The 24,209-nt window shown below is 43.4% G+C and overlaps 1 protein-coding gene across 3 annotated transcripts in view; it reads right to left on the bottom strand.

Annotated features, from left to right (window-relative positions):
- Window positions 1-2,630: 2,630 nt before the first annotated feature.
- Window positions 2,631-24,209, bottom strand: part of nipbla (NIPBL cohesin loading factor a) — a 48,218-nt gene continuing 26,639 nt past the window's right edge. For 2 of the 3 annotated variants that reach the window (XM_063195691.1, XM_063195690.1), the window contains exons 26-48: window positions 23,348-23,574; window positions 20,945-21,047; window positions 20,578-20,676; window positions 20,063-20,209; window positions 18,769-18,903; window positions 17,980-18,078; window positions 17,473-17,526; window positions 16,914-17,022; window positions 16,232-16,362; window positions 15,866-16,006; window positions 15,244-15,337; window positions 14,812-14,966; window positions 13,036-13,126; window positions 12,607-12,780; window positions 12,108-12,298; window positions 11,524-11,631; window positions 10,877-11,080; window positions 8,760-8,906; window positions 8,109-8,315; window positions 6,639-6,802; window positions 6,023-6,197; window positions 5,139-5,369; window positions 2,631-4,206 (exon numbers count right to left, since the gene is read on the bottom strand). In XM_063195691.1, coding sequence (XP_063051761.1) covers window positions 3,820-4,206; window positions 5,139-5,369; window positions 6,023-6,197; window positions 6,639-6,802; window positions 8,109-8,315; window positions 8,760-8,906; window positions 10,877-11,080; window positions 11,524-11,631; window positions 12,108-12,298; window positions 12,607-12,780; window positions 13,036-13,126; window positions 14,812-14,966; window positions 15,244-15,337; window positions 15,866-16,006; window positions 16,232-16,362; window positions 16,914-17,022; window positions 17,473-17,526; window positions 17,980-18,078; window positions 18,769-18,903; window positions 20,063-20,209; window positions 20,578-20,676; window positions 20,945-21,047; window positions 23,348-23,574 — 3,573 coding nt within the window. In that variant the 3' untranslated portion in view covers window positions 2,631-3,819. The remainder of the gene's footprint in view (window positions 4,207-5,138; window positions 5,370-6,022; window positions 6,198-6,638; window positions 6,803-8,108; window positions 8,316-8,759; window positions 8,907-10,876; window positions 11,081-11,523; window positions 11,632-12,107; window positions 12,299-12,606; window positions 12,781-13,035; window positions 13,127-14,811; window positions 14,967-15,243; window positions 15,338-15,865; window positions 16,007-16,231; window positions 16,363-16,913; window positions 17,023-17,472; window positions 17,527-17,979; window positions 18,079-18,768; window positions 18,904-20,062; window positions 20,210-20,577; window positions 20,677-20,944; window positions 21,048-23,347; window positions 23,575-24,209) is intronic. The other variant, XM_063195692.1, reaches the window with a different exon arrangement.

Genomic DNA, 24,209 nt, shown 5'->3' on the forward strand with positions numbered 1-24,209 from the left:
AATTTATCCCAAAGATGTTCTGTCAGGACTCTGCGCAGGCCAGTCAAGTTCATCCATACCATAGGCTAGGGGTGGGCGATATGGCAAAAATGTTGTATCACGATTTTTTAACATGAAATCACGATTTCGATATTTTATCACGATCTTCCATCCAAAAAAATAAAAACAACAAAAAAAAACTTTCATACTTGCAATTTGTAATTTGCAGTCAATAAAATGTTAACACACTGATGATACTCTCATTAAGTGTACAATTGGAATAAAATAATGTAAAGAATAAAGTGAAGACAACAACACAAGTGAGAAAACGTCACTCTGATACTGATAATAAACATCCTCAGTGCAAGACGATCTATACGATTTCTCCACTTTGGCAGATTCGAGACGATATTTTACTCAATATCGCGATTCACGATATAATATCGTCATATCGTCCACCCCTACCATAGGCTACTCTGTCATCCATGGAGTGCGCCCCTTCCTCTTCCAACATGGCTGTACACCAGTGTACAAAGCAAGGTCCATAAAGACTTGACTGACAGAGTATGGTATGGCTGAACTTGACTGGTCCTAACCTGAAACCAATATAACACCTTTGGGATGAATAAGAAGGGAAACTGAGAGCCAGGCATTCTGAACCAACAGTGACGTCATGAATGATTTTTTTTTTGATGGAATGGTAAACAATTCCTATAAACACACTCTTCAATGTAGTGGACAGCGTTCCCAGATGAGTTGAAGCTGTAATAGCTGCAAAAGGTGAACTGATATCATATTCAACCCTATTGAGAATGGGATGTCATTTAAAGGGACACTGTGTGAGATTTTTAGTTGTTTATTTCCAGAATTCATGCTGCCCATTCACTAATGTCATATATGAGTCAAGGCAGGTTAGCGAATACTTCTCTTTGGTAATACTATAGTGTATCAACATGTAGTAGGATGTCCACTGTACACACCCAACCCTAACCATACGGTATACTGTAATACTGTACATACCGTTACATGTTTATTATTCTGTTACACTGTACCAAATGTAGTGACTGTAACAGGAACCTTAAAATACAGTAATGACATTTTAGTTAGCCAGTCACTGGCGAGTTATGGAGAGCCAAAGGGTGGCTGGTAGGCCTAACAATAACAACTGACCTTCTGTGAACACGGTTCACATCATGAAGAGCTGCTATCCAAAATCCTACACACTCATTTTCAAAAATGGTGTGCTTTTATCACGCTTCCCGTGTACTGTACATTTCAGTACAATCACTGTTTAAATTTGTAAAGGGAAAGTAAATAATTCAATTTGTCATGAAAAAACACTACCGTATAATCGAAGTGACTCAGCCTCAGCTGCAACAAAAGCAATGTGCTTGCTTGCTTTCAGATGACTCTGTCTTCAGCAGCCACACACACACACACACACACACACACACACACACACACACACACACACACACACACACACACACACACACACACACACACACACACACACACACACACACACACACACACACACACTTTGTTCCAGGACGGGTCATCTGCCACCTGGTGGCAAAAGAAGCCCTCTGCCTGGCTAACAAAATCCTAAATGAAAAACTCATTAGTGTTACTCATTATTATGTAACACTGTTATATAGTAGCCTACGTGGTCCTGCCTGACATGTTATGTCTATCCTGTTAATGTCAGTCCTGTGTATGTCTATGTCTGCATAGGATGGAGAGAAACACAATTTCAACTTCCTTGTATGTCCTGTGCACATGATGAAACTGACAATGAAGCCGACTTGACTTGAATCACACTTAACTAACGCTTTTATCCAACGCAACAAGCTTATGTTATGTTATTCACTCCCTGAAGCATTGTGGGGTTTGATGCCTCTTTTTTCAACGCAGCTCAAGCCACAGCTGTCCCAAAACATTGTAAGACATGAGTTAATGACTGAAATGTCTACATTTACTTACCAAGTTTACTAGTTTGTACTAGCTAATGATGATGAACCCGATCTATCCCAAGTTTGATAACAGATTCCGGCAGGCTCCATGACCAAGATCTTTCAAGCCTGCACACAGTACTGCCCAAAATCAGGTACAGCATGATTAAGTTAATTAACCTTTTCATGGCAGGACAGGTCTTCTACAAGATTATCTCAAAAGACGGGGCATATTTTAATGGCAAAACATTTCGTTTGGAAGTTGCCGTTAAAACAGAGGTAATACCGACAACAAAAGAATATGTTCATACCATACCTGTAATATGAAATAAAAAGAATGAGTCCAAGAAGGCAGCTGTTTTAAGTTAATATTATTTTAATAGCTCTTTGCCAAAATCCAAACAAGAGAGTTTTAACTACGTGGCTAAAAAGAACTCTACTTCCATATAAAAACCATTCCAATCATATTATCATAAGCTTAAATAAATGTCCTTGTTTTAAATATCAAACTAGAAAAAAAGAAACACTGTCAACCTTCTACTCTTCTGCTCACACGTTAAGACCTAGGGTATACGTGAGGTAGGAGGTTCTCAGCTGTGATTTCCAACAGTTGGCAAACTAGTGTTGTACAAAAGCCAGCGGCCCCTGCACTCCAGTAATTCAAATGGAGAAAAAGATATGAAGGGGGTAGGGGGATGAGAGAAAAAGCACACATTTTTATTCTTTCTTTTCTTTTTTTGTCTTTTCTTTTCATGAAAATTGAGACAGTGTGCTGAATAATATTCACTCCACCCATTAGCTTACAGAGGCTGTGTTGTCCCCTTGGGAAGCCAAAGCAAAAATAATAATAATAACAATAACAACAACAATAATAATAATAAACAATTATAACAAAAATACGAGTAGAAAATTCAATGCAGTATGTGATCTGCCACAAGTGCTTGGATTTTTTTTTTGTCTGTTTAACCCACTGAGACTAAATACAATAAAAGGAACATTTACAAAAAAAAAAGGGAAAGAAACCCTTTGAGTAGCTCAAAGGCTAATGCATGCCTAGGGTTTCGTCAATAAATTACATCAAAAAAGTATATCTCTGTTATAGTACAGCATAGACATACACAAAAAAGGGAACAGAGACAGAAGAGCTAGTCTAACTAATACAAAAACCGTCTGGCCCGGTGCTCTATCACTCTTCAGATATATAAAGACAATTTTTTGTTGTTTGTTGTTGATGTGAAAACTTTTGTACACTTAAAAGTAAAAATCAGACAGCTGCACAACAGCAAGGGAGCACCAAACAATGTTTTCCAAACATTATTTTCCAGTGATACCACCAAAAAAATCATCTTGGGATCACTTTCTGTATTGTTTTCATGTTTTGTTTTTTTTTTTGTCCATTTTTTCTTCCTTTTTCTTTTAAATATATATTTATATAATATAAACGAAAACAAAATAAAAAATTATGCACAATATAAAGAAAAAGGATGCACCGTAACGCTGCTGGAGTAGTGTGTAGTGTAGTGTTATTGGAGATCGTGGCCTCTTAAGGTTTGGCAGTTTTGGAGGCTTGGAGTCAGGGCTCAAAGGTTCAGGCTGTGCTGAAGGCGGAGGGTATGTGGGGGGGCTGCGGTGTTTATTGGCCATCGCAGGACACTAGCTATAAGAGGACTTGGAGCTGCCGCATCGCATAGTCTTTGCCACCTTTGGAGCCTTGGTGGGGAAGTCAGGCTGTGGGGTGTGTGTGTGTGGTTGGGGTGTGGTGTTTATTAGTGATGCCATCACTAGCTAGAGGAGGCCTTGTAGGCTTGGTGGGGGGGTTTGTCAGGCTGTGGGGGGTGTGTGTGTGTGTGTGGTTGGGGTGTGGTGTTTATTAGTGATGCCATCACTAGCTAGCGGAGGCCTTGGCCGCGTAGAGCTGCCTGAGGGTCTGCGCCACCTTGTGCGTGAGTTTCTTGTTGGCGGTGAGCGGCAGCTTCTTGTAGATGATGTCAGCCTCCTTGATGGTGTCCAGCCAGGGCACCAGCTTGCGTCCCTCGCGCCGCTTGGCCTCGGCCCAGGGGCTGTTGTAGGCGCCCGTCATCCACTGGACGCTGTAGCCGTCGCCCGTCTTCTGGACCACGCGCACGATCAGCGGCCGGTCCTTGAACTGCGGCCGCAGGATGGCCACCACGTCGTCGGGTTCCACCGCCTCGGATTGGTTGGCTACCGCCTCTGCTCCACCCCCGTCGCCGCCGCCACCACCGCCACCAGAGCCACGCTTTGACCTTCGCGTCTGGAGGATGATGAAGAAACGACGGAAAACGGAAGAGGGGACAAGAGACACAAGGACAAAGAAGGGACAAGACGAAGAAAAGGAAAAGACAAAGGACAGAGGAGGAGTCGAGACAACAGAGAATGGTGAGGAAAACAAAATGATGGAAGAGGTGGGTTGGAGAGAGAGAATAAAGGCAGAGAAAATTGATTAGTACAAACCAAGAATGTACCACACAATTCATTCAATAACGATTCACTACAAGGAAACGCATAAGGATGCAAGAAGGGTTGGAGAGGGGGAGAGTAAACAGGTTGGCAGGGAAAGGAATTGATTGGTGTCAACTGACGCGGCAATACACAATTCATTTAAATCAGATATGTACTCAAATGAACCCCAGAATCCATTTACAAACAAGTCAACCAAACCTTTTTGAAGATGCCAACACAACTGGACCTTACAATCAGTGGTGTAGTCTATGTAGAACACGGGTATACGGAGTATACCCATTTCTAAATGTCAGGGATTTCAGTATACCCACTTCAAATTGATTGATCCATTGCTTTGAATAGCACAAATATATACAGTATACCCACTTCAAAAAATTCTCAAATATACAGCATACCCACCATAAAAAAGTAGGCTACACCACTGCATACGACAGATGGACGTATACAAACATGTCAAAGTGCTGCAGATTGTCAAGCAGTGTGCAATGACCCATCTCTAACTTTTAATGCGGGGGAATGGGAAAGGTGTCAGGGGGGAGAGGTGAGAGGAGAGGGTGGGCTAGGAAATGTTGAAGCAGAAGAGGTAGAGTAGAGAAGAGTAGAGTAGAGTAGAGTAGAGTAGAGTAGAGTAGAGTAGAGTAGTGCACTTAAATAAAAAACACAAAGAACTACATCTGTGCTGCTCCGCTGTTGTCCTTCAAGTAGAGTAGAGTAGTGTCTCACCCCAGCAGGTCCCTTGTCTTCTGTATCACTCTCGTCCTCCTCTGAGTCGGCTGCTGCGTGGTTGCGGGGGCTCTGTGGGCCACCGGCTGCTGCTCCTGCTCCTGCTGCTGCTGCGGCGGGGCCTCCAGAGCCACCCAGCAGGGCGTTGATGGCTTTGTTGCGGGCGTTGGCTCCCGCCTCCCCGTCTTCCTCATCCTCATCCGGATCCAGGTGCTCCATCAGCAGCTTGAACTGGACACGCAGCAGCAAGAGGGCGGAGAGGATTAGACAACTATTTTCGTTTTTTTTACATTACATTTAGCAGATACAGAGTACACCAGTATACAAGTAATGTATGACAGACAGAGATCAGTTTTTGATATGTGGGGAAGCTCTTTCGGAGGAGTCTTCACAAGCTTCTTGAAGCTTTAGAGGGATGACCCTGCTCTTGTAGCAAATGGTAACTTAATCCACCATTGAGGGACAATGACAGAAAACCGTTTGGACTGGGATCGCCTTGTGTGAGTAGAAGGCAAGGCTAAATGGTTGGTACTGGAGGAACACAATCTCCAGGAAGGAAAATAGAACAGTTTAGCATAGCCTTCAGGTAAGCTGGAGCAGAACCTGCGGTAGCTTTGTAGGCAAGATATGATCACCAACATACAATGTTTGGATAAAATACACTGCACCCTAGATGTAACACGAGGGTGGCACTAATTCACAAGACTCTACAACAGGCGTCAGTAAACTTGGCCGAGACTCCGTGGAGGAACAGTTACAGTAACTCAATGGGACCTTCCTGGTAAAATAAAGATAAAATAAAAGAAATAAAATTAAATAAATACATAAATAAATAAACAAACAAACACACACAAAAAAACAAACAAACAAACAAACAAACTCACATCAAGGAACTGGTGAACGATCTTCAATTTGAGCTCGGGAGTGACCTCAGCATCCGCTACATTGTTGGCCAGGAACTCCAACGTCTGTTTGGGGTTGAAGTTCACATTCTGCTTACGATTGACAGCCTTGTCGTACACCTTCGCCGATTCCGTGGGCGAGTACTTGAGGATTTTACTGTGTGAGAGAGGTGAAAGGTAATGGAGTGATGTGCTGTTATTCATTTGACAATAATTAAAACTTCCACCCGGTGTTTTAATAACACGAAACAGAGCAAATTATTAAATTGGCCAATTAGTAGAAGATTGTTGTTGATTACCTTAATGTTATTGCAAGCACTATACTCTGTTACTTGACTTTTGATAAAAGCTTAATTGAAAACCACCAGTAATGCAGCTCGTTGGGTGATTATAATATTGCACACAAGTCTACAATGTCGGATGGATCTGGTGTACCATTGCAATTGCAATCTAAGGAGCAAGTGCAATTTTACTGCTTATTATACATCACCATTCATTCATCCATCTTCAGCTTTTTTTTGAGGTGTGAGTTGTGACTCACTCCTCAAGAGAAGCCATAGAGAGCTTTGAGGTTTGAGGTGTAACTTTTGTAACTTACCCGTCTGAGAAGCCGTAGAGGGCCTTGAGGTGCTGCTTGAGCACCAGCAGCAGCAGGATGCCCTGCGAGGCGCGGGCAAAGTCCAGCAGTGGCGTGGGGTCCTCGGGCAGGCGCTCCATCACCATGTCGGCATCCTCCAGGTCAGAGTCCGAGTCCGACTCCTGCTTTTTAAAAAAACAATTTTTATTATGGACACAAATGTTATTTATTGCATTGGCTTGGTAACATTAACCCTCTTAAAAGAAGTACTTTAATTCAAAATTTAAATTTAATTACAATACTAGTATTTAGCTGTTACTGTATAGCTGCAACTATTTAATATACTACTGGTATTAAGTGAGTTTATTTCATATACTTGCTTATCTCCTGTACGTCTGCTGTTTCTAAACAGCAATTTAACCCATTGTGTCCTGGAAACATATACGCTGCATTCAGGTTCTTGAGATTTTAGCTATTTTATTAAAAATGTGGTTAAGTTAGAGCTGAATAAACACATTCCAATGCAAAATGAGGGTCCTAGCTTTTAAATGCAACTAATTTCATGTTTATATGTGCTTTGGAGGCTGGGATATTTAGGATTTAATAAGCAGAGGGCACCCTTTCCCAAAAAGGGCTTGGAACAAAATGGGTTAAAAAGTAAACCACTGGAATGTCACAGCAGTGTGCATTTACTGCACAACACTAACTGTCAGTAGCCAGAACCAGAACAGGTGTGGCCAATTAAGGGAGGCATGGAACACTGAAGAGTACAGTTCTAACTGTCAGTTTTTTAAATTTTAGAACTCTGCTGTAGAACAACCACTGCTTGCTGTGAGGACTAATTAAGGTGCTGTTTCCACATAGCTGGATATTTTTATATGTGGACATTTTTTTCTCCTGGTTGCATTGGTTTTGGCCTTCCGTTTCCACGTAGCAGATATTTAAAATCCAGGTATAAAATCCAGCATTTTAAATATCTGCTACGTGGAAACGGAAGGCCAAAACCAATGCAAAACCAATGCAACCAGGAGAAAAAAATATCCACTTATAAAAATATCCAGCTACGTGGAAACAGCACCTAAGACTAGTTAGTTGCTGGACCTAGTGCGTCAACCCGAACAGGTGTTGCCAATTAAGGGTTTCATTGTCAACTGCCAACGGACACTTCTAGGCAATTACATATCGTCTTGCTGGGGAACAGATTACAGTCAGTTGCTTGGCGTAGTGGCAGTGGTGTTGGCTTGAAGATCAGATGGTTGCATGTTTGAATCCCACTTTGAACCAGACTGCATTTCAGATTTTATTATATACATTGCTCATTAGCTAAGCTAGAATAGCATATGTTAATTTTAGTAAAACTGCTAAGCTCTGGTCGAAAAAGGCAAGCCCCCTTTTAGCCTTTTCTGCGAGAATGCAGTCTAGTTGTAATTACATTCGTACATTTGTAGTAGTACTTCTACTTCATACAACTGTGCAATAGAGAGAGCGGACCTGCTGCTTCTGCTCGAGGGCGCGCCGCAGCTGCTCCTGGCGCCTCCTCTCCCTCTCGGCGGCTCGCCTCTGCATCTCCTCCTCGTCCTCCACGTCCACGTCGGGGTCCTCCAGCTCCTCCTCGCTCAGCTCCACGTCCCACATGGCGCTGTCCCCCTGCCGAGGCTTCTTCCTCTTCTTCTCCGGCTCACCCGGCTTATGGAGCGACTGGAGATACACACATCCACAGTTATTTTAGTATGGCCTGACTGGGTTTCTGCACCGACTGGAGATCATGAGGAGAGGAGACACATTTAAGTCAATGACGTTTTAGTAAGTAGCAGATGTCAGGGTGGTGCAATGACCACTATTGGATGTTCTTTTTTTTTACTCATTTTTTTTTAATTCATAATAGGCAAGCATGTTCATTGATTGTACATTAATTACCAATGACTAATTAATTTAGGTCAGTAGTTCTCAACCTTTTTTGAACAAACGCCTCTTGGAACTCATCATAAGCCTCACCTAAGCCTGTGTGTGTGTGTGTGTGTGTGTGTGTGTGTGTGTGTGTGTGTGTGTGTGTGTGTGTGTGTGTGTGTGTGTGTGTGTGTGTGTGTGTGTGTGTGTGTGTGTGTGTGTGTGTGTGTGTGTGTGTGTGTGTGTGTTGAGCACCTCTTTGAAGGTCTGCAGCAGGTTGCTGCCAGACACTGAGAGCCTGATGTCGATGTGGTGCATGATGAAGAGGGGCTCCTCCTGCGTCTGGAAGGGGAAGTAGGCCAAGTTGTCCGCCGCAAACAGCAGCATGTTCACCTCCACCTTCTGCACAAGACCACAGACAACACATGCATTACATTACATTACATTACATTACATTACATTACGTCACATTACATTACAGTCAGCATGTTCACCTTCAGCTTCAGCACAACAAACAAAAAGCAGGTCGAAGACCCAATGTTGTAGGTTCATACAGAAACCATCAAAAATAAGTAAATAAATAAAATAATATTTAAAAAATTAAAACCATTGTGAAAGCAAAGAGTAATGTAATGCAATAACTTTCAAAAACTCACTACTCATTATAACTTAGCTTAGCTGTTAGAGATTGGGTCTTGGGATCTAAAGGTTGCACGTTCTTTTTTAACCCTGCCCTTACCTGTAGGAAGAATGCGTGTGATCTCCCTACACACCTTAACCCATGGCTGAAGGACCCCCTGAACAGGGCATCTTTAACCTCTGGACTGTAACAATTCTCTTACATTACATAACAGTACATTACTAGAGCCAATACTCTTATCCAAAGTGTCTAATAGTTATTTATGTGCACAGAGGGTACTAGTTACGGCCCCTGAGGCAATTTGCTGTTAGGTGCCTTGCTCAAGGTCAGCCATGTTCATGCAATTCAGAGTCCTCCTCCTACAAATGAGGCCATGTCTGCCCCAAACACAAAGACTATAAGCGCAGAAAAGTAAAAGTGGAAGACCTGACTTGAAATCATTCCGTTCCCAAAGCATATGATTTCACTAAGTAGCTTGTTTACCTAGCATCAGCTGGATGAGTGACACTTGGAAGGGCACGAACATGTAGCTGCATTTCCACTTTCTGAACTCCAAATGTCCGGGTTGTATTAAGTTTCCTATGAATCAACCGCAGCTCTGCATTGTGTTCCGGTCACGACTCTCCTCCTCCCCTCCCTCCCTGCCATAGACTGGCACAGGGGAGCATAATTGTGAATGAGCAGCGTGCGCTGGCTCTGGCTGAGGAGTTGGCTGCAGCCCTACACAAGCAGAGTGCATACTCCACTGGCTGATGAAGCCACTAAGAAGAGCGGAGACAACCAGAAAAGCCGACGGCGTAGGGCAAAGGGGTCGATTGTTCTGGGCCCAGGGAGAGGGGGGTTAAGAAGTCCTCATTTTATTTTATTGTATGTATTGGGTAGGGGGGCATTCATGCCTTTGTCCCGGGCCCAACCAAAGCTCTCAATGGCACTGGAGACAACAGGTGCCTGTGACGCAGCCAAAATACTGAATGACTTGTGCAGATTTTGGAAGAGCCATAAGTTCACACTCTGAATGACATGTTCATGAGTGATGGTCTACTTGCATCCCTCTGTCAGTTACCTGTCAGTTGTGTTTAAATCTTGAGGAGTAGAGCAAGGCCAAGGTAATGAAATACGCTCCATGGGACACTAACTACTTTCTTCGCTGCGGTGCATTTTGGAGAACTTTGGAAACAGCTGCATATGGTGTTTTAAATGTTTTTTTTTTAAACAACTTGCGATCGAAAATGTAAACCGGCCCACCCATCTCTCTCCAGCTACCCGTCTTTCCATCTATTGCTATCTCTCTGCCTTCCGATCTCTCCATCTATCACATATCATCCATTCACCTAGCTTTATGCATTTCTTAAACTTAATCTCCCTAATTCTATACATGTCTGTGTTCAACCATTGTACCTCTTGAGTGCTGTGCTGTAGTACTGGTGGTGTAGTGCTAACTCTAAACTCACCAAGCAGTCATTGAGGAAGTTGCTTATTTTTTATGTTGTTAATCATGTGTTGTTTTGTACTGAATTCTATGTCTGTCTGTCTGTCTGTCTGTCTGTCTGTCTGTCTGTCTGTCTGTCTGTCTGTCTGTCTGTCTGTCTGTATCTATCTATCTATCTATCTATCTATCTATCTATCTATCTATCTATCTATCTATCTATCTATCTATCTATCTATCTATCATCATACTGCTTGTGTGTTGTGGTACAGTTGTGGTCCAGTTGTGGTGTGGTAGTTTGCTCACCGAGGTGTCGTCGAAGAGGTTGAGTAGTGATATGAGGAAAGCCCTGCGATGCTGGCGATTACTGCGCACCATGGAGTAGAGGTGCGAGCAGAGCGCCGTCACAGACTCCTCCTGACGGAAGCCCCGGATCACGGCGCCCTTACGATGAGACATGATGGCCCCCTGCACCTGGTACGACATCTTCATACCAGCAGCAGCCTTCATCTGTGGAGAGAGGAAGAGAGGGAGAGAGAGAAAGAGAGAGAATGGAAAGTGAGTACAGTGAGTTGGTGGAAAGAAGCAATGGAGGAAGAGGGGAATATGGAGGAAGAGAAGGAGGGACAGAGAGAGAAAGAAAGAGAGGGACGGATGGGATGGAGGGAGTGGGAGATGAGGTGAAAGGGAAAGAGGGAGGGAGGGACAAAGAGTTAGAGAGAACATTTGAGGGACGGGAAAGGTATGAAGTGAGTAGAGGTAGGAAGGGGGAGTAGAGCCATGGAGGGAGAAGAAAAGAAAACGATGAGGAAAGAGTGATGAGAAAACAAGAGAAGGAGAGAAATAGTGAGTATATACAGTATATATTGGTCAAATCAAGCACCGCTAGATGCTGAGTCAAGAGTTTCTGTGTGGATATTGTGTTTGGGTGAACGATACAGTGTGGGACGTACGTGGATGAATCCGGTGTATTTCTTGTCTATTTCCATCAGCTGCTGGTCTGCCTTGTTCCTCATGGTGGGCTCCGGGTCTGTTCCCATAGCGATCAGGTACGGAACACACTGCGTGGAAGAACAATAATTACCATGAAGTACAGTTTTATGGGACTCGCTGCAGGGGTTTGACATAATGGTAAGGAGATACAGTTGCAAATGACATAGCTGCATCAGGATCAAGGTGTTAGCATAGACTATGATAATGTGTAAACTGATAATGTATGCACGACTTTTTCCAAAGAAAAGTAATGTGCCATACACAATGTTTTAAAATTATGAACAAACTTTCATTAACAAACTTAAATCAAATTGATCATTAAAAATGTCCATACAGTCATAAATCCATACAATCACAAAAGCAACATGACTGGCCCTGCCGTGGCTTTACGGTAGGGCACTGGGTTACTACCCTGGCGGCATTTGCTGTACCCTCCCCGTCTCTCTCTCCCCGTTTTCCTGTCCCTCTGTAACTGTCCGGTCACAATAAAGGCATAAAAATCCCAAGAAATATCTTTAAAAAGCAACATGACTGCATGGATTACCTGTACGGGGTGTATGAGTCCCTGGCTGAGTGTAAGTGCGATGACGTTGAGTGCGTAGTTCCTGACAGAGGACTCTGTGGAGAAGAAGGCTTCCAGCACCTCTTTGAGGTACAGCTGCATGATGGAGCTGCTCATGCCCGACGTCACGTCACCCATCTCCTTCAGGTCCTCCTGCTTGGCCAGCTTGTTCCCTGTGGAGGAGGACACAAAGACAATACATGTCAATAGATTACCAACTCAGGATAAATATCCATCCCCTTGAGGTTCTCCTGCTCAGCCAGCTTGTTTCCTGGAAGTTAAGGAAATAAACTACCTACAAAAAAATTTATAAAACCGTCAGATTATTAAGAGTTAGGAGGAGCAAAGCATCTTCTGAGAAACACAGTAACGCACATCTAAACTTACCTCTTAATCTAAGATTTTCTTCTATATCTTTATCTAAAGAATGCAAATGGTAACCTGTCTAGATTTTAAGAGGAATGCGGCTGTAATAACTCACAGTCCCTGTCGGCCTCGAGCATCCTCAGGTCCTCCTCCTGCAGGTACATCTGCAGGTTCTTGAGGGCCTGCACCTTCAGGCTGACGGCGCTCTTGGGGTCCGACAGCAGCCCGTTGTACAGACGCTTCACCTCCGACACAAACATCAGGCTCGGGTGCATGATCAGCAGGTTACCTATGGGGAGGAAGAACAGAGGTCAATCAACAATACTACTACTCATCATCATCATCATCATCAATACATCATCATCATGGATTGGGGGTGGGTGGGTGTATGTATAAATATGCCTCACACCAGTCAGAAAAACTGCATAAATAATAATAATAACAATAATAATAATAAAAAACATGCTGTGTCGAGCTGTAGGCCTACCACAAAACCGGCAGTGGAAAAGAGGCAAGTGATAGCAAGCCCCTGATTTTTGCTTACCTAGTCCAAGAATGGCTTTGGCCTGCACCTCCTCATCTTCATACTTGACGAAGTACATCAGATGATCGAGAACTTTATCTTTGATCAGAACCTGGAAAATACATACATGATGAAAACAACAGTTAGACAGGCTAAAACAGGCTGACAGACAGGCTAAAATAGGCTAAAAATGTAAATGAGCAAATGCAACAGATGTGACATACAAAGCACAAATGCACAGGGCAGCGACTCAGCGAGTCCACTTCCTTCCACTTCCACTCATTTTTAGCCCTAGGACTAACTTGGTATTGCACATGTACTGTAAATGTTGGGTAATGTGGCATTTCTCGAAAGCATGAGTGGGTGCTTTCCAACCGGCAATATCCCACATGGTTTGGGTTGGTTAGGGGGTCGGCATGGGTTCTGGGTAAGTGGTAACTGTGTGTACCGTATTTTTTGGACTATATGTCGCTCCGGAGTTTAAGTCGCAACGGCCCAAAAATGCATTTTGAAGATGAAAAAAACATATATACGTCGCACCGGACTAATCGTCGCACATTTTTGAAAGGTTATTCTATCCATGGAATCTATGTTGTGATAACTGGCGCATGGTAAGCTGCTGCTCAAAGACGCATTGTTTTATAAACCAGCATCTGAAGCAGTGGCAACGCATTCAGAGGTGGTGGTAATGCACCAACTAAGATGGTTTGCCAACCGCCATAAAACCACAAAAAGAAAAAGAAGAAGAAACAGTGATAACGCGCCATGTTGCCCTGTAGTCAGAACAACATTCAATTTTCGGCATTGTTTTGCGTTTGGACCGTGGGAGGGTTCGAGGCAACTTTATTCCGTCTCCAGAGCACGCCTTTCTTTACCCCCTTTTCTGAGACTTCAGCCCATGACGGTATCAAAGGTGAGGGGGATTTCATCCATGTTGTGTAGCCTATGGTAGTGTCACGTTGTGCTCGTTTGTCAGAAACTCGCGGAAATGACCGATTTTCACCTGGAAGTCGGCTGACTGTCTTTAATAACACAGACGCTCGTTCTCGGATAGAGAGGCGATTGCGTTGCATAGCGCAAATAAATCCACGAGAGGGGATTGCATTGCATAACGCGATAAATCCACGAGGTCCCTGACTTCCGCAAAAAGTCCTATTCATTTCTTTGGCAATGTCATGGAGCCCGTAACAAGACCGTTGACTCGCAGCGCGCGCGTTGTTCGAGAACACATTTGTCCTGTATTCAGCTCTTCTTCTAGACGTGGGCCTTGAAACCTTCAGATAGTTTTTTTTTTCACAACATGCACATTTCCCTCCGCTTTTCTCCAGTCCCCAAACAGTTTTCCATTGCATCCAAACTTTCGTTCAGCTGCCCTATAACCATTTTCGGCCGCATATTTAATTACTTTCAGCTTGAACTCAGCAGTAGGCTATATTAACTTCTTTTGGGTGGTATATTTCTATTCAGTCGTCATTGTAAATGCTATTTTTTGTTGTGGTAAGTTGTAACATTTTTTCTATCAGTGGTAGGCCTATTAGGCAACACAACATAGGCCTAGTTGCGCACATAGCTCTCCGGTGGAGAAAAAAAACATATATATGTCGCACCAGAGTATATGTCGCATGTCCAGCCAAACCATGAAAAAAAGTGCGACTTGTAGTCCGAAAAATACGGTATGTTTATATTTTTGGTCTTCACTCTCTGTTTCATGGGCATCTTGTATTGTACATTTCTCAGAAGATACATACACACAAAATAACAATTCATCAAAAAATTTACAAATAAATAAAAGCCCACCGTGCTGTCTCCCTTGAAGTGTTCCTGGTCGAAGTCAAAGTGTCTGCACATGGCCCCGACGGTGAATAGGGAGCGCATGAGCAACAGCCTCTTGGCCTCCATGTCCGACCCGGAGCCCCCCTCCTGATGCAGAACCTTCAACTTGATCAGCACACCTGCACACATTACATTTTCAGTATATTAAATTACTATTGGAAGAAAAAAGATACTTCTGCTAACAAGAGTAGTCATCCTTCTTAAACCTGCACACATTAAATTACACATTACAGATTACAACTACCTGACCCCGAGCCCACCCTGCTGATGCAACACCTTCAACTTCGCCAGCAGAACTGTATCACTTTACAGATTGGATTACATGAAGGTACATGATTACATGATTGGATTAAATTACAGATTGGGTTACATTGAAGGTATACCACCGTAACTCACCATAGAAGCGATTAAAGCAAGCCCAGGCAAACTGGTAGTTGTGTGTCACTTTGTTGACCACAGCGCCAAGACAGCTCACACAGTGCTGTACCACCTGAGGAAGACAGAAAAAAATCAGGAAATGGGACAGGAAATGAGAAGTAGAGAGAGACGAGGGAGATTCCGGAAATGACCTCGGGCCTGAAACGAACCCGGTCCCTGGCGTAAGTACAGTGTCCTACCGTTTGAGCCATAGCTGGACTCATCAAGAGAATTTTTAAAATGTGCTCATGGGGGTTAAGTGACATGCCTATACCGTAGTCTTTAAGATCCAGGTTTGATTCTGCCACAAGCTCAAAAACAAATCTCTTTGCCATTTTTTTACAGACATCCTGACACGTCTCCTCTGCCCACTGTTTATAATTTAAGTCAATAAAGAAATCCATTCCATACCAGTATACCGTATTTGAGCTTGAAATACCAATACCATACCATACCAGAATGCAATATTTCACATCTCTCGTGTCCACAGTTTGCAATTGCAGGCCATTTAAAATAAAACCCATGCCATACCTGCGTGCCATATTTGACCTCTCTTTTACGGCCACAGCTTGTAATTGCAAGCAATATAAAAGTGAAGTACCTGCATGCCGTATTTGAAGATGAGCTTGACGAGGTCTTCCTCTACGGTGGCCAGGAAGTTCTCGCTGGGGTGCTCCATGAGGGGGATGACCAGCTCCAGGATCTTGGCTACCTGGCAGATCACCATCAGATCCTGCTTGGACTGCAAATACACCACAAGCACCATTTTAAACAACATGGCTATGCTACTAGTCTAGTAAACTGAACGAACAAATGTAAGTCAAATCCCAGGTACAATGTAAGTGTAACTCAGTAAATACACAAGTAGGTGTACTGTACATGTATACATTAGTGTAACAGTGATATCTCTCTATATATAAAATATGGTGTTTTTTCCAGACAGAGTTTGTGAGACAGGCCATCTTACATTGCACTTGGTGGACAGGTAGGGCTGCATGGTCATGGCGTGTTTGACCATGAAGTCGGCCTTGACCTTGCTGAACAGGAAGAGGGTGGTGATGCAGGCCACCAGCCGAGCGGAGTTCACGCTCTTATGCTCTGCACACAGGAGACAAATCACATTACAGGACATTACATTAATTAGCAGTTGGTTTTATCCAAAGTGCCTTTAACAAAATGAAGTAGGTCTTAGCTCAATTGACTAAAGAGGATGTTTTGTCAAGAGGCCAAAGTGGACATTCCACAGTCTTTGTTCTGACTTCACAAAATAATCTTGTGTAATGGATGGGAGGGCAGTGATCTCCCTGCTGTGATGTACTGACTACAAACAGTACAAAAAGAGTGAACAAAACTTTTCAAAAGTGATTATGACAACCTATCTACCAGCAATGTTAAACGCTAAACTGTTCCATCCCTGATTTCTGGCAACATGCATGACCTCTTCCAGTGGTGTTGTAATGCAAAACATTAGCCAAGCTAACGCTGCCAGTACCTTCATTTCATTTCACTCCAGAAACTAGGCTCTCATATGTTTCCAGGGAGTGAAAATGGCTAATGCACCAGGATGCAAAACTATAGTAAGGCTGTCCATCACACGCACACGCACCGGCAAACACACGCACGCATGCGCGCAGACAGTTTGCTGTTACCTGCGAGGGACTCCTCATAGCGCAGCATGTGCTCCACTAGGCTGTCCACCAGCTGCACGCAGGCCTTCCTCGTGGGCTTATACGCAGTGTCCTCCTCCGCTTTCAGCAGCTGTAACACACACACACACACACACACACACACACACACACACACACACACACACACACACACACACACAAGCGTGTACACACACAGAAGTACAGACACGCCCGCACACAAAAAACACACACGAAGAAATATGACTATAAAATCAAACATTACGACAGAATAATGGGGGAAGTACTTTCACAGGAATTTACAATACACAAGCTACAGAGGTTTGTCCATTAAAATGTAACCTACAACTGAACATGAAACGGACAGGGCGTTAAGCAAGAAATCTCCATCAAACTGTCTCCAATAAAAAAAAGAAATATAAAAAAGGTTTACAGCAGAATAACAGAGCAATTACTTAGACATTTACTGTGAACAAAGAAATGACCCAAGCCTATGAATATCATATGTCTTTCCCTCTTACTGTGAACCATGTAGTAATGATTGGTGTATTGGACTACTCACATTCTGCAGAAGCTGTTCAAACCAGTCGTAACCGCTGTCTTGGCAGGCAGAAACCTGTGAAGGACATTTTCATTTCAAAGGGTGGAGTTATTCAGGAGTTATTACACTTAAATGCTGTAATAACGGTTATTATGCACTGAAAGTAACAAGCATATTTTATGACTAGTAGCAGTCCAGTTAGTACTATTCCAAAGCCATGGCAATGTTTGTTACAGGTCTTTAGTAAAAGAGTAAAAGTATGCACACCCCACCTTACTGAGGTCAGGTGTAATGAAAAGGCTCATCTATCGAGAGAGAGTAAAAGTCTGCACACTGCAACTCTGACTACAGGTTTATTTAAGACAACGTTGACGCATCAGGGTCTTCGTCAGGCATGAAGATCCTGATGGACCAAAACATTGGATAAACCTGTAGTCGGAGTAGCAGACTTCTACTCTGTCTTGAATGGTTGTTAGGGGAACCCGTTAAGTCACTGAAGAGCGGTATGTGGGGACAGGGTGGGCTCACCACGTCGGTGATGTTGAGAATCTTCCGGTTCATGGCCTCTTTATCGTTGCCAGGTGTCGGGGTGAACCACAGCTTTTGGAATGTCTCGTTGACCAATTTCTAAAGGGTTCAAACACAAGAGGAGAGGTGAGTGGAGGTACTGAAAACCACATGTTGCCTTCTTCTCACAATAACAAAGCCCATCATCCGTCACCCACCATTTACCTCAGGTGTTTGTAAAGCCAAGTTTAAAAAACAACAGCAAGTGTAACTAATGAACCTTCCCTGACCTCTGCAAGACCTAGACAATTTAACGCAACACTGTGTTGTTTGCATGCTTGGTCACCCTACAGTTCAGCAGTGGTATTGTCATTCATCGACAAATCATTGTGGCTTATTTAGAGTGGCAATACACCATAGAGGCCAGGAAGGCAAATTCAGAGGTTCTTTTCACCATGTTACATATTGGTGGACTTCTGTTTTTTTTTGAGATATCACTCTATTTCAACTATTTAACATGCAATGATTTCTGTGCAAACAAGTACTACTTAATGTGCAATGCTCATATCACTCTATTTGAACTATCTAACGTGCAATGCTTTCTGTGCAAAAAAGTACTACTTATACTACTTAATGTGCAATACTTTCTGTGCAAAAAAAGTACTACTTAATGTGCAATGCTTTATGTGCAAAAAAGTACAAATTTATATCTACAGAACTGTGTCTGAATCGTGAAATGTTAATCACAAAAAAAAACTTTTTTTTTTTCAAAAAGGGCAATGCTGACCAACAACAGAATGACTCAGTTACCTTGATGCCCTCCTCATCGTTGACACGGCGGATCATCTTGACGCACATCTCGGTGACCTTGCTGAAGGTGGGCTGCTCCAGGCAGATGTCTCTCAGGATCTTGATCACCCTCTTCCTCACACTGATGCCCGTGTCCTGGAGACACAACCACCATACATGAACATCTCACACCAAAGACTGTACGTTAGAGTGGACATTCTACGCCCACCTTAGTATTAAAAAATTAAATGGACTAATGTCCCCAATGTAAACTAAGCACCGCCCCCTCTCAGCTGTCTCCTTCTCAATGCCGCCCTGGGGGGCTGTAGAGCCCCTGTTGAGAAACACTTTTTAAAGAGCATTTTCATCTACCAATTTTCATTAAGGTTAAGTTTGTTATTTTCTTAGAGTGCTGACCAAACGAGTATACTGTAACTGGTTAAAAACAAGTGGATAGGCCGCGCTATGGATAGAACAGTGCCTTCCTTGTGAGACAAAATATAAATGCTGATCTGATAGTAGAGGGATATCCTGAGCCAGGACACTTTATTGAAATAAGAAAAACCTAATGACTTCTTGCAAACAACCTCTGCCAAGCCTGAAATCAGGCACTGAGCCTGAACACCATCAGCCCTGTAAATGCAGCCTCCCTGACTGATCTTGGGAACCATGCCAGAGACCTTTCAGCGGAGATCGACTTGGTCTTAGTGGGGCATCTTTACTACTTTACACACACACTCTTTTTTTTTAATCTCAGCTGAGCCTCCAAGCTCTTTATATTATATCAGCCGAGAAATCTAGACGCCCCTAGTGGTAGGAAATATAATGCACTGCCGGAAGAGTGACAATCCATAGGGTTTTGAATTGGTGATTCTAAGATTGGCCGACAAAATCAGTTTGAAGTGCAGAGCCAGATGGCTGGTGTAATACGTAGTTTGTAGCGCTGACTGGTTGTAGTACTATTCTATTGCATGCAGAGGGATGTGAAAGACAAGTTTTAAGCATATTCCCACTGCCAATGGCGAATTTCTAGACCCTTCCTCCTCTTGACGTGGATCTAGCACAGATCTACCTAAATTACTTAGTCAATTCCAGTTAAAGTGTCAGCTAAGTTTAGTGATGCAGTGGTTCTCAACCTTTTCGAATAACCGTCCCCTGGACCTCATCATAAGCCTCCCAATGCCAACTTGACCTCACCATAAGACTAGGCAGCTAAGCACCACCCCCTCTCAGCTGTATCCTTCCCAATGGCCCCAAAGGGGTTCCTAATGCGCCCTGGGGGGAGTTGAGAAACACTAACTGTAATGCTACCCACCAGTATTCTCTTGATGAGCATGTCGTAGTACTGCTCTGTGAGCTGCGGCCGGCTCAGCACGAAGCGTCCCAGCAGCTCCACGGCCGCCTCTCTCACGCTGGTGGAGGAGTCCATCAGCCGACAGTGCACCCCGTTCTGCATGTCCTTCTGCAGGGGGCAGAATTTATTACATACAACCATGTTAAATACAATATACCGCACATTGATGTTTCATTATGTAATTTAAAAAAAAGTCATACTTCTTCTCAGTTTTGTTCATGATTTGCAGTCTTACATTATAGAACATCAGAACCACAGCATAAACAAAGCAGGTATATCCACAGGTAATTATGTAAATTTCAAATAGAACCGAAACTGCACGCTGATTAGTGTTTATTTGATTCTGATGAAGCTCTAGGCGAAACTCGTTGTTCACTCCATAATGTTAAAAATAAACAGCAATCAATGCATTATGATCATTGACTTTTGGACATACGATTTTGTGTGCAATTTACATATTTCCTTCTCTCTCTCACCCGTGCCAGTATGGTGGGGTCCACAGCCACCACTTCTGAGAGGCATTTCATGGCTTTAGTCCTGACGGCTATGGCGTTCTCTCCCAAGACCCTCAGGATCTGAAGAGAGAGACACACACACACACACACACACACACACACACACACACACACACACACACACACACACACACACACACACACACACACACACACACACACACACACACACACACACACACACACACACACACACACACACACACAGACAGACAGACAGACAGACAGACACACACACACACACATAACTAATAGGGACAGGATATTGTATTACAGCCAGGAGCGTAAATGCAAGATAATGGTATGTCAAACTACAAGCGGTTCTGACCTGGGTTAAGTAGATGTCAAAGCTCTGTGCAAATGGTCTCGTAGAGGCCAAATAACGCACAATTAAGCCTGCATCGTCACAGTCCACATTCTCCGAGTTCATCCTGGGAAAGAAGAGAAAGGGGGTAGAAATTCAAGCACTGTTTCTTTCTCTCACAAGGAAGTCATGATAAGTACAAGTGCTACACCACATTGGCCTACTTCAGCATAATAGGTAGCAACTGTTCAGTCCCTCCAGTTTTTCGCGATTCAGCGATCGCGTGGATTCATGCAAATTCAATGATATTCCGCATAATTTCACGATGCCGCGTAATTCCTGTAAAGCCGCATTTTTCCCGCAAAATTTCAACATTCTGTGGAGTTTATTAATTTATATTTTCGTCAAAAAAAATAAAAATGTGACTACAATACCACCGGAGACGAAAACCAATAGGAAGCATTTTTGTTAATATGTCACTGAAACATTGAAAAAGAATTGCCTGCTATTTCGGAAGTCGCGACCCTCATCTCAGCTGTTCCGCGTCTCTCCTCCCCTCCCTCACACATACACGCAGGCGTCGGTGCTGCACACTCATGACCCTTTTTTAACAGCAGTGCAATCCTGGGTGGAAAAAGTAGGCTATTGTTGCCCATTTATCCATGACGAAGAAGTGTATGCAGTCATGAAATAGTGGCGGTACTGTCGCACATAGCAAACACCTTACGTTAGGAACTTCTCCACTCTCCCCTGTCGCTTTCATGAGCATGCTACCCGACGGTCGTTGTCTGATCTTTTTTTCAATGTTCGCTAATGTTTGTAATTTAAGGGTCTATGTCTATGCGTAGGCACAAGCCTTCTGATAACAATCACTGTAGTGCCGATCGCAAAGGTTTCGGAAGTGTGGAGTTTTGCAACTTGTTTCAGTCAAGGACACCGAGATAGGAAGTGAACGGCCCTTCCACGCTTTCACTGTGTTATTGCAATAAAGTCTTGCGAATCCATGCAACCATGCACACAACCATGTCAACGAGAGCGTGTATGCCATCACAACTTTGCATCAAGCAAATAATATGCAACAGCTTGCAATACGAGTGCGCGCGAGAGAGAGAGAGAGAGAGAGAGAGAGAGAGAGAGAGAGAGAGAGAGAGAGAGAGAGGAGAGAGAGAGAGAGAGAGAGAGAGAGAGAGAGAGAGAGAGAGAGAGACGCGTCTTCCAACAGGTGACATTGTAACGCTTGCATACAGCCTGGCTACTGTACCCCGCGACGCTCTTCATTAGGCCTAGTGGTAGGCTATACCCACAAGTAGGCCTATTTTTTCATAACGCGCTGTCCCGTTTTCCCCCGAAGTCGTTCTAAAATATCGACAGAGATTTATGAGTGTCGCGGCCATGATTTTTTTTTTACACATTGGACGCACTGGCTAATAAGACGCTCTGACAGTTTTTGACAATATTTTATTATTCTATTATATAGGAAGTGTGTTTCTGAATCTCTCTCTCTTTTGTCTTAAGCCTGCTTAGACTGATTGTGGTTTTCAGTTACCAAAAAAACCCAGAAAGGGATGCAAAATCTTTGCAAAAAATGAGAGAATGCCGCAAAATCTTTGCAAAAAATGAGAAAATGCCGCCACAAAATCAGGCATTTTGACCGCAAAAATCACGAAATCCCAGTGCAAAATCCTGGAGGGACTGGAACTGTTACAAGTCTTTCGGTTCTAATATGGTTGCTTTTTCATTTTGTTTGTTCAGCAGAAATAAGAGAACCACAGAAAAAACATTTTTGTTACTGCTACCACAGCTGATGGTAAAATTATATTTTGTTTTGTTTTTAGAGGATAAGGATAAGCTAAGAAGCATATTCATTGCAGTGCATTAATGACCAATTACTAATTAATTTATTGGCATTAGCTGTGGTTGTATCGCCTGACGGCAGAGCCCAAAAACGTAATTGATCCATATGGAGGTAGGTACCTGCATGTGGTAAACTGAGCGAGAGTGGTCTTGATGTGTGTGTGTGTGTGTGTGTGTGTGTATACGTGTGTACCCGAGTGTAGTGAACTGTGCGGGCGTGGTCTTGATGTATGATTGTGTGTGTGTGTGTGTGTGTGTGTGTGTGTGTGTGTGTGTGTGTGTGGTGTGTGTGTGTGTGTGTGTGTGTGTGTGTGAGTGTGTGTGTGTGTATCTGCACGATGTACCTGAGTGTGGTGAACTGTGCGGGCGTGTTCTTGATGTATGATTGTGTGTGTGTGTGTGTGTGTGTGTGTGTGTGTGTGTGTGTGTCTGCACGATGTACCTGAGTGTGGTGAACTGTGCGGGCGTGGCCTTGATGTATGATTGTGTGTGTGTGTGTGTGTGTGTGTGTGTGTGTGTGTGTGTGTGTGTGTGTGTGTGTGTGAGTGTGTGTGTCTGTGTATACGTGTGTACCTGAGTGTGGTGAACTGTGCGGGCGTGGCCTTGATGACGGTGCGTAGGAACTTCTTGTGTGCCTCTGCGCGCTGCATGACCTCCCCCATGCTCTTGAGCTCCTTGGCGTGCTGCCGCCGGCCCTCCTCCTCCGCCGCCTCCTTCACCTCCTGGCTCTTCTTCATCGCCTTCTCCGCCTCCGTCGTCGAATCACGGAACCACTGCGCTATGTAGAACTTGCGCGCAAACTGGGAAAGGATACATAAGTGAATTAGTGAATGAATGGGGTTTTTTATTGTTTTATTTAAACTTTATTTTACCAGGAAAATAGACCGGCAGTTGAAGATTAAAAATCTCTTTTACAAGGGCATTCCATGAAAGAATGAATGAATGAATTATGAATGAATGAATGAATGAATGAATGAATGAATGAATGAATGAATGAATGAATGAATGAATGAATGACAAGGTGAGGAGATAATATGCACAGTTCTGGAGGTAATCTAATAGAAAAAAGTGCCCAAATTGCGCTATGTGAAAGTTTAATGCAAACTGGAAAATTAAATCCATAGATCCATCAGTATTTCATCTAACCATCTGAGGAGTCCCGTTTGGTGGAGTATGGAAATATGTTATTACATTGCACTTGTTGTGTATCTGTGTAAATGCAAATCAATCAAATCAATCACTTCATTAACAACAAGGCTAAGAGATAACAGGTGCAGGTGAAAAACATATAAAATCTGCACTACGGCAAACAAAATGCAAATGACAACACTGTATCTGGATACTCCACGCAGAAACCCTTTTCAGATGGTTGGATGAAATATAGGTCTACTGCACATACAACTTCAACTGGCCTAAACATTGCTGCACAGCCAAC

This window comes from Engraulis encrasicolus, chromosome 3 (assembly GCF_034702125.1).
Source record: "Engraulis encrasicolus isolate BLACKSEA-1 chromosome 3, IST_EnEncr_1.0, whole genome shotgun sequence".
Classification (NCBI taxonomy): domain Eukaryota; kingdom Metazoa; phylum Chordata; class Actinopteri; order Clupeiformes; family Engraulidae; genus Engraulis; species Engraulis encrasicolus.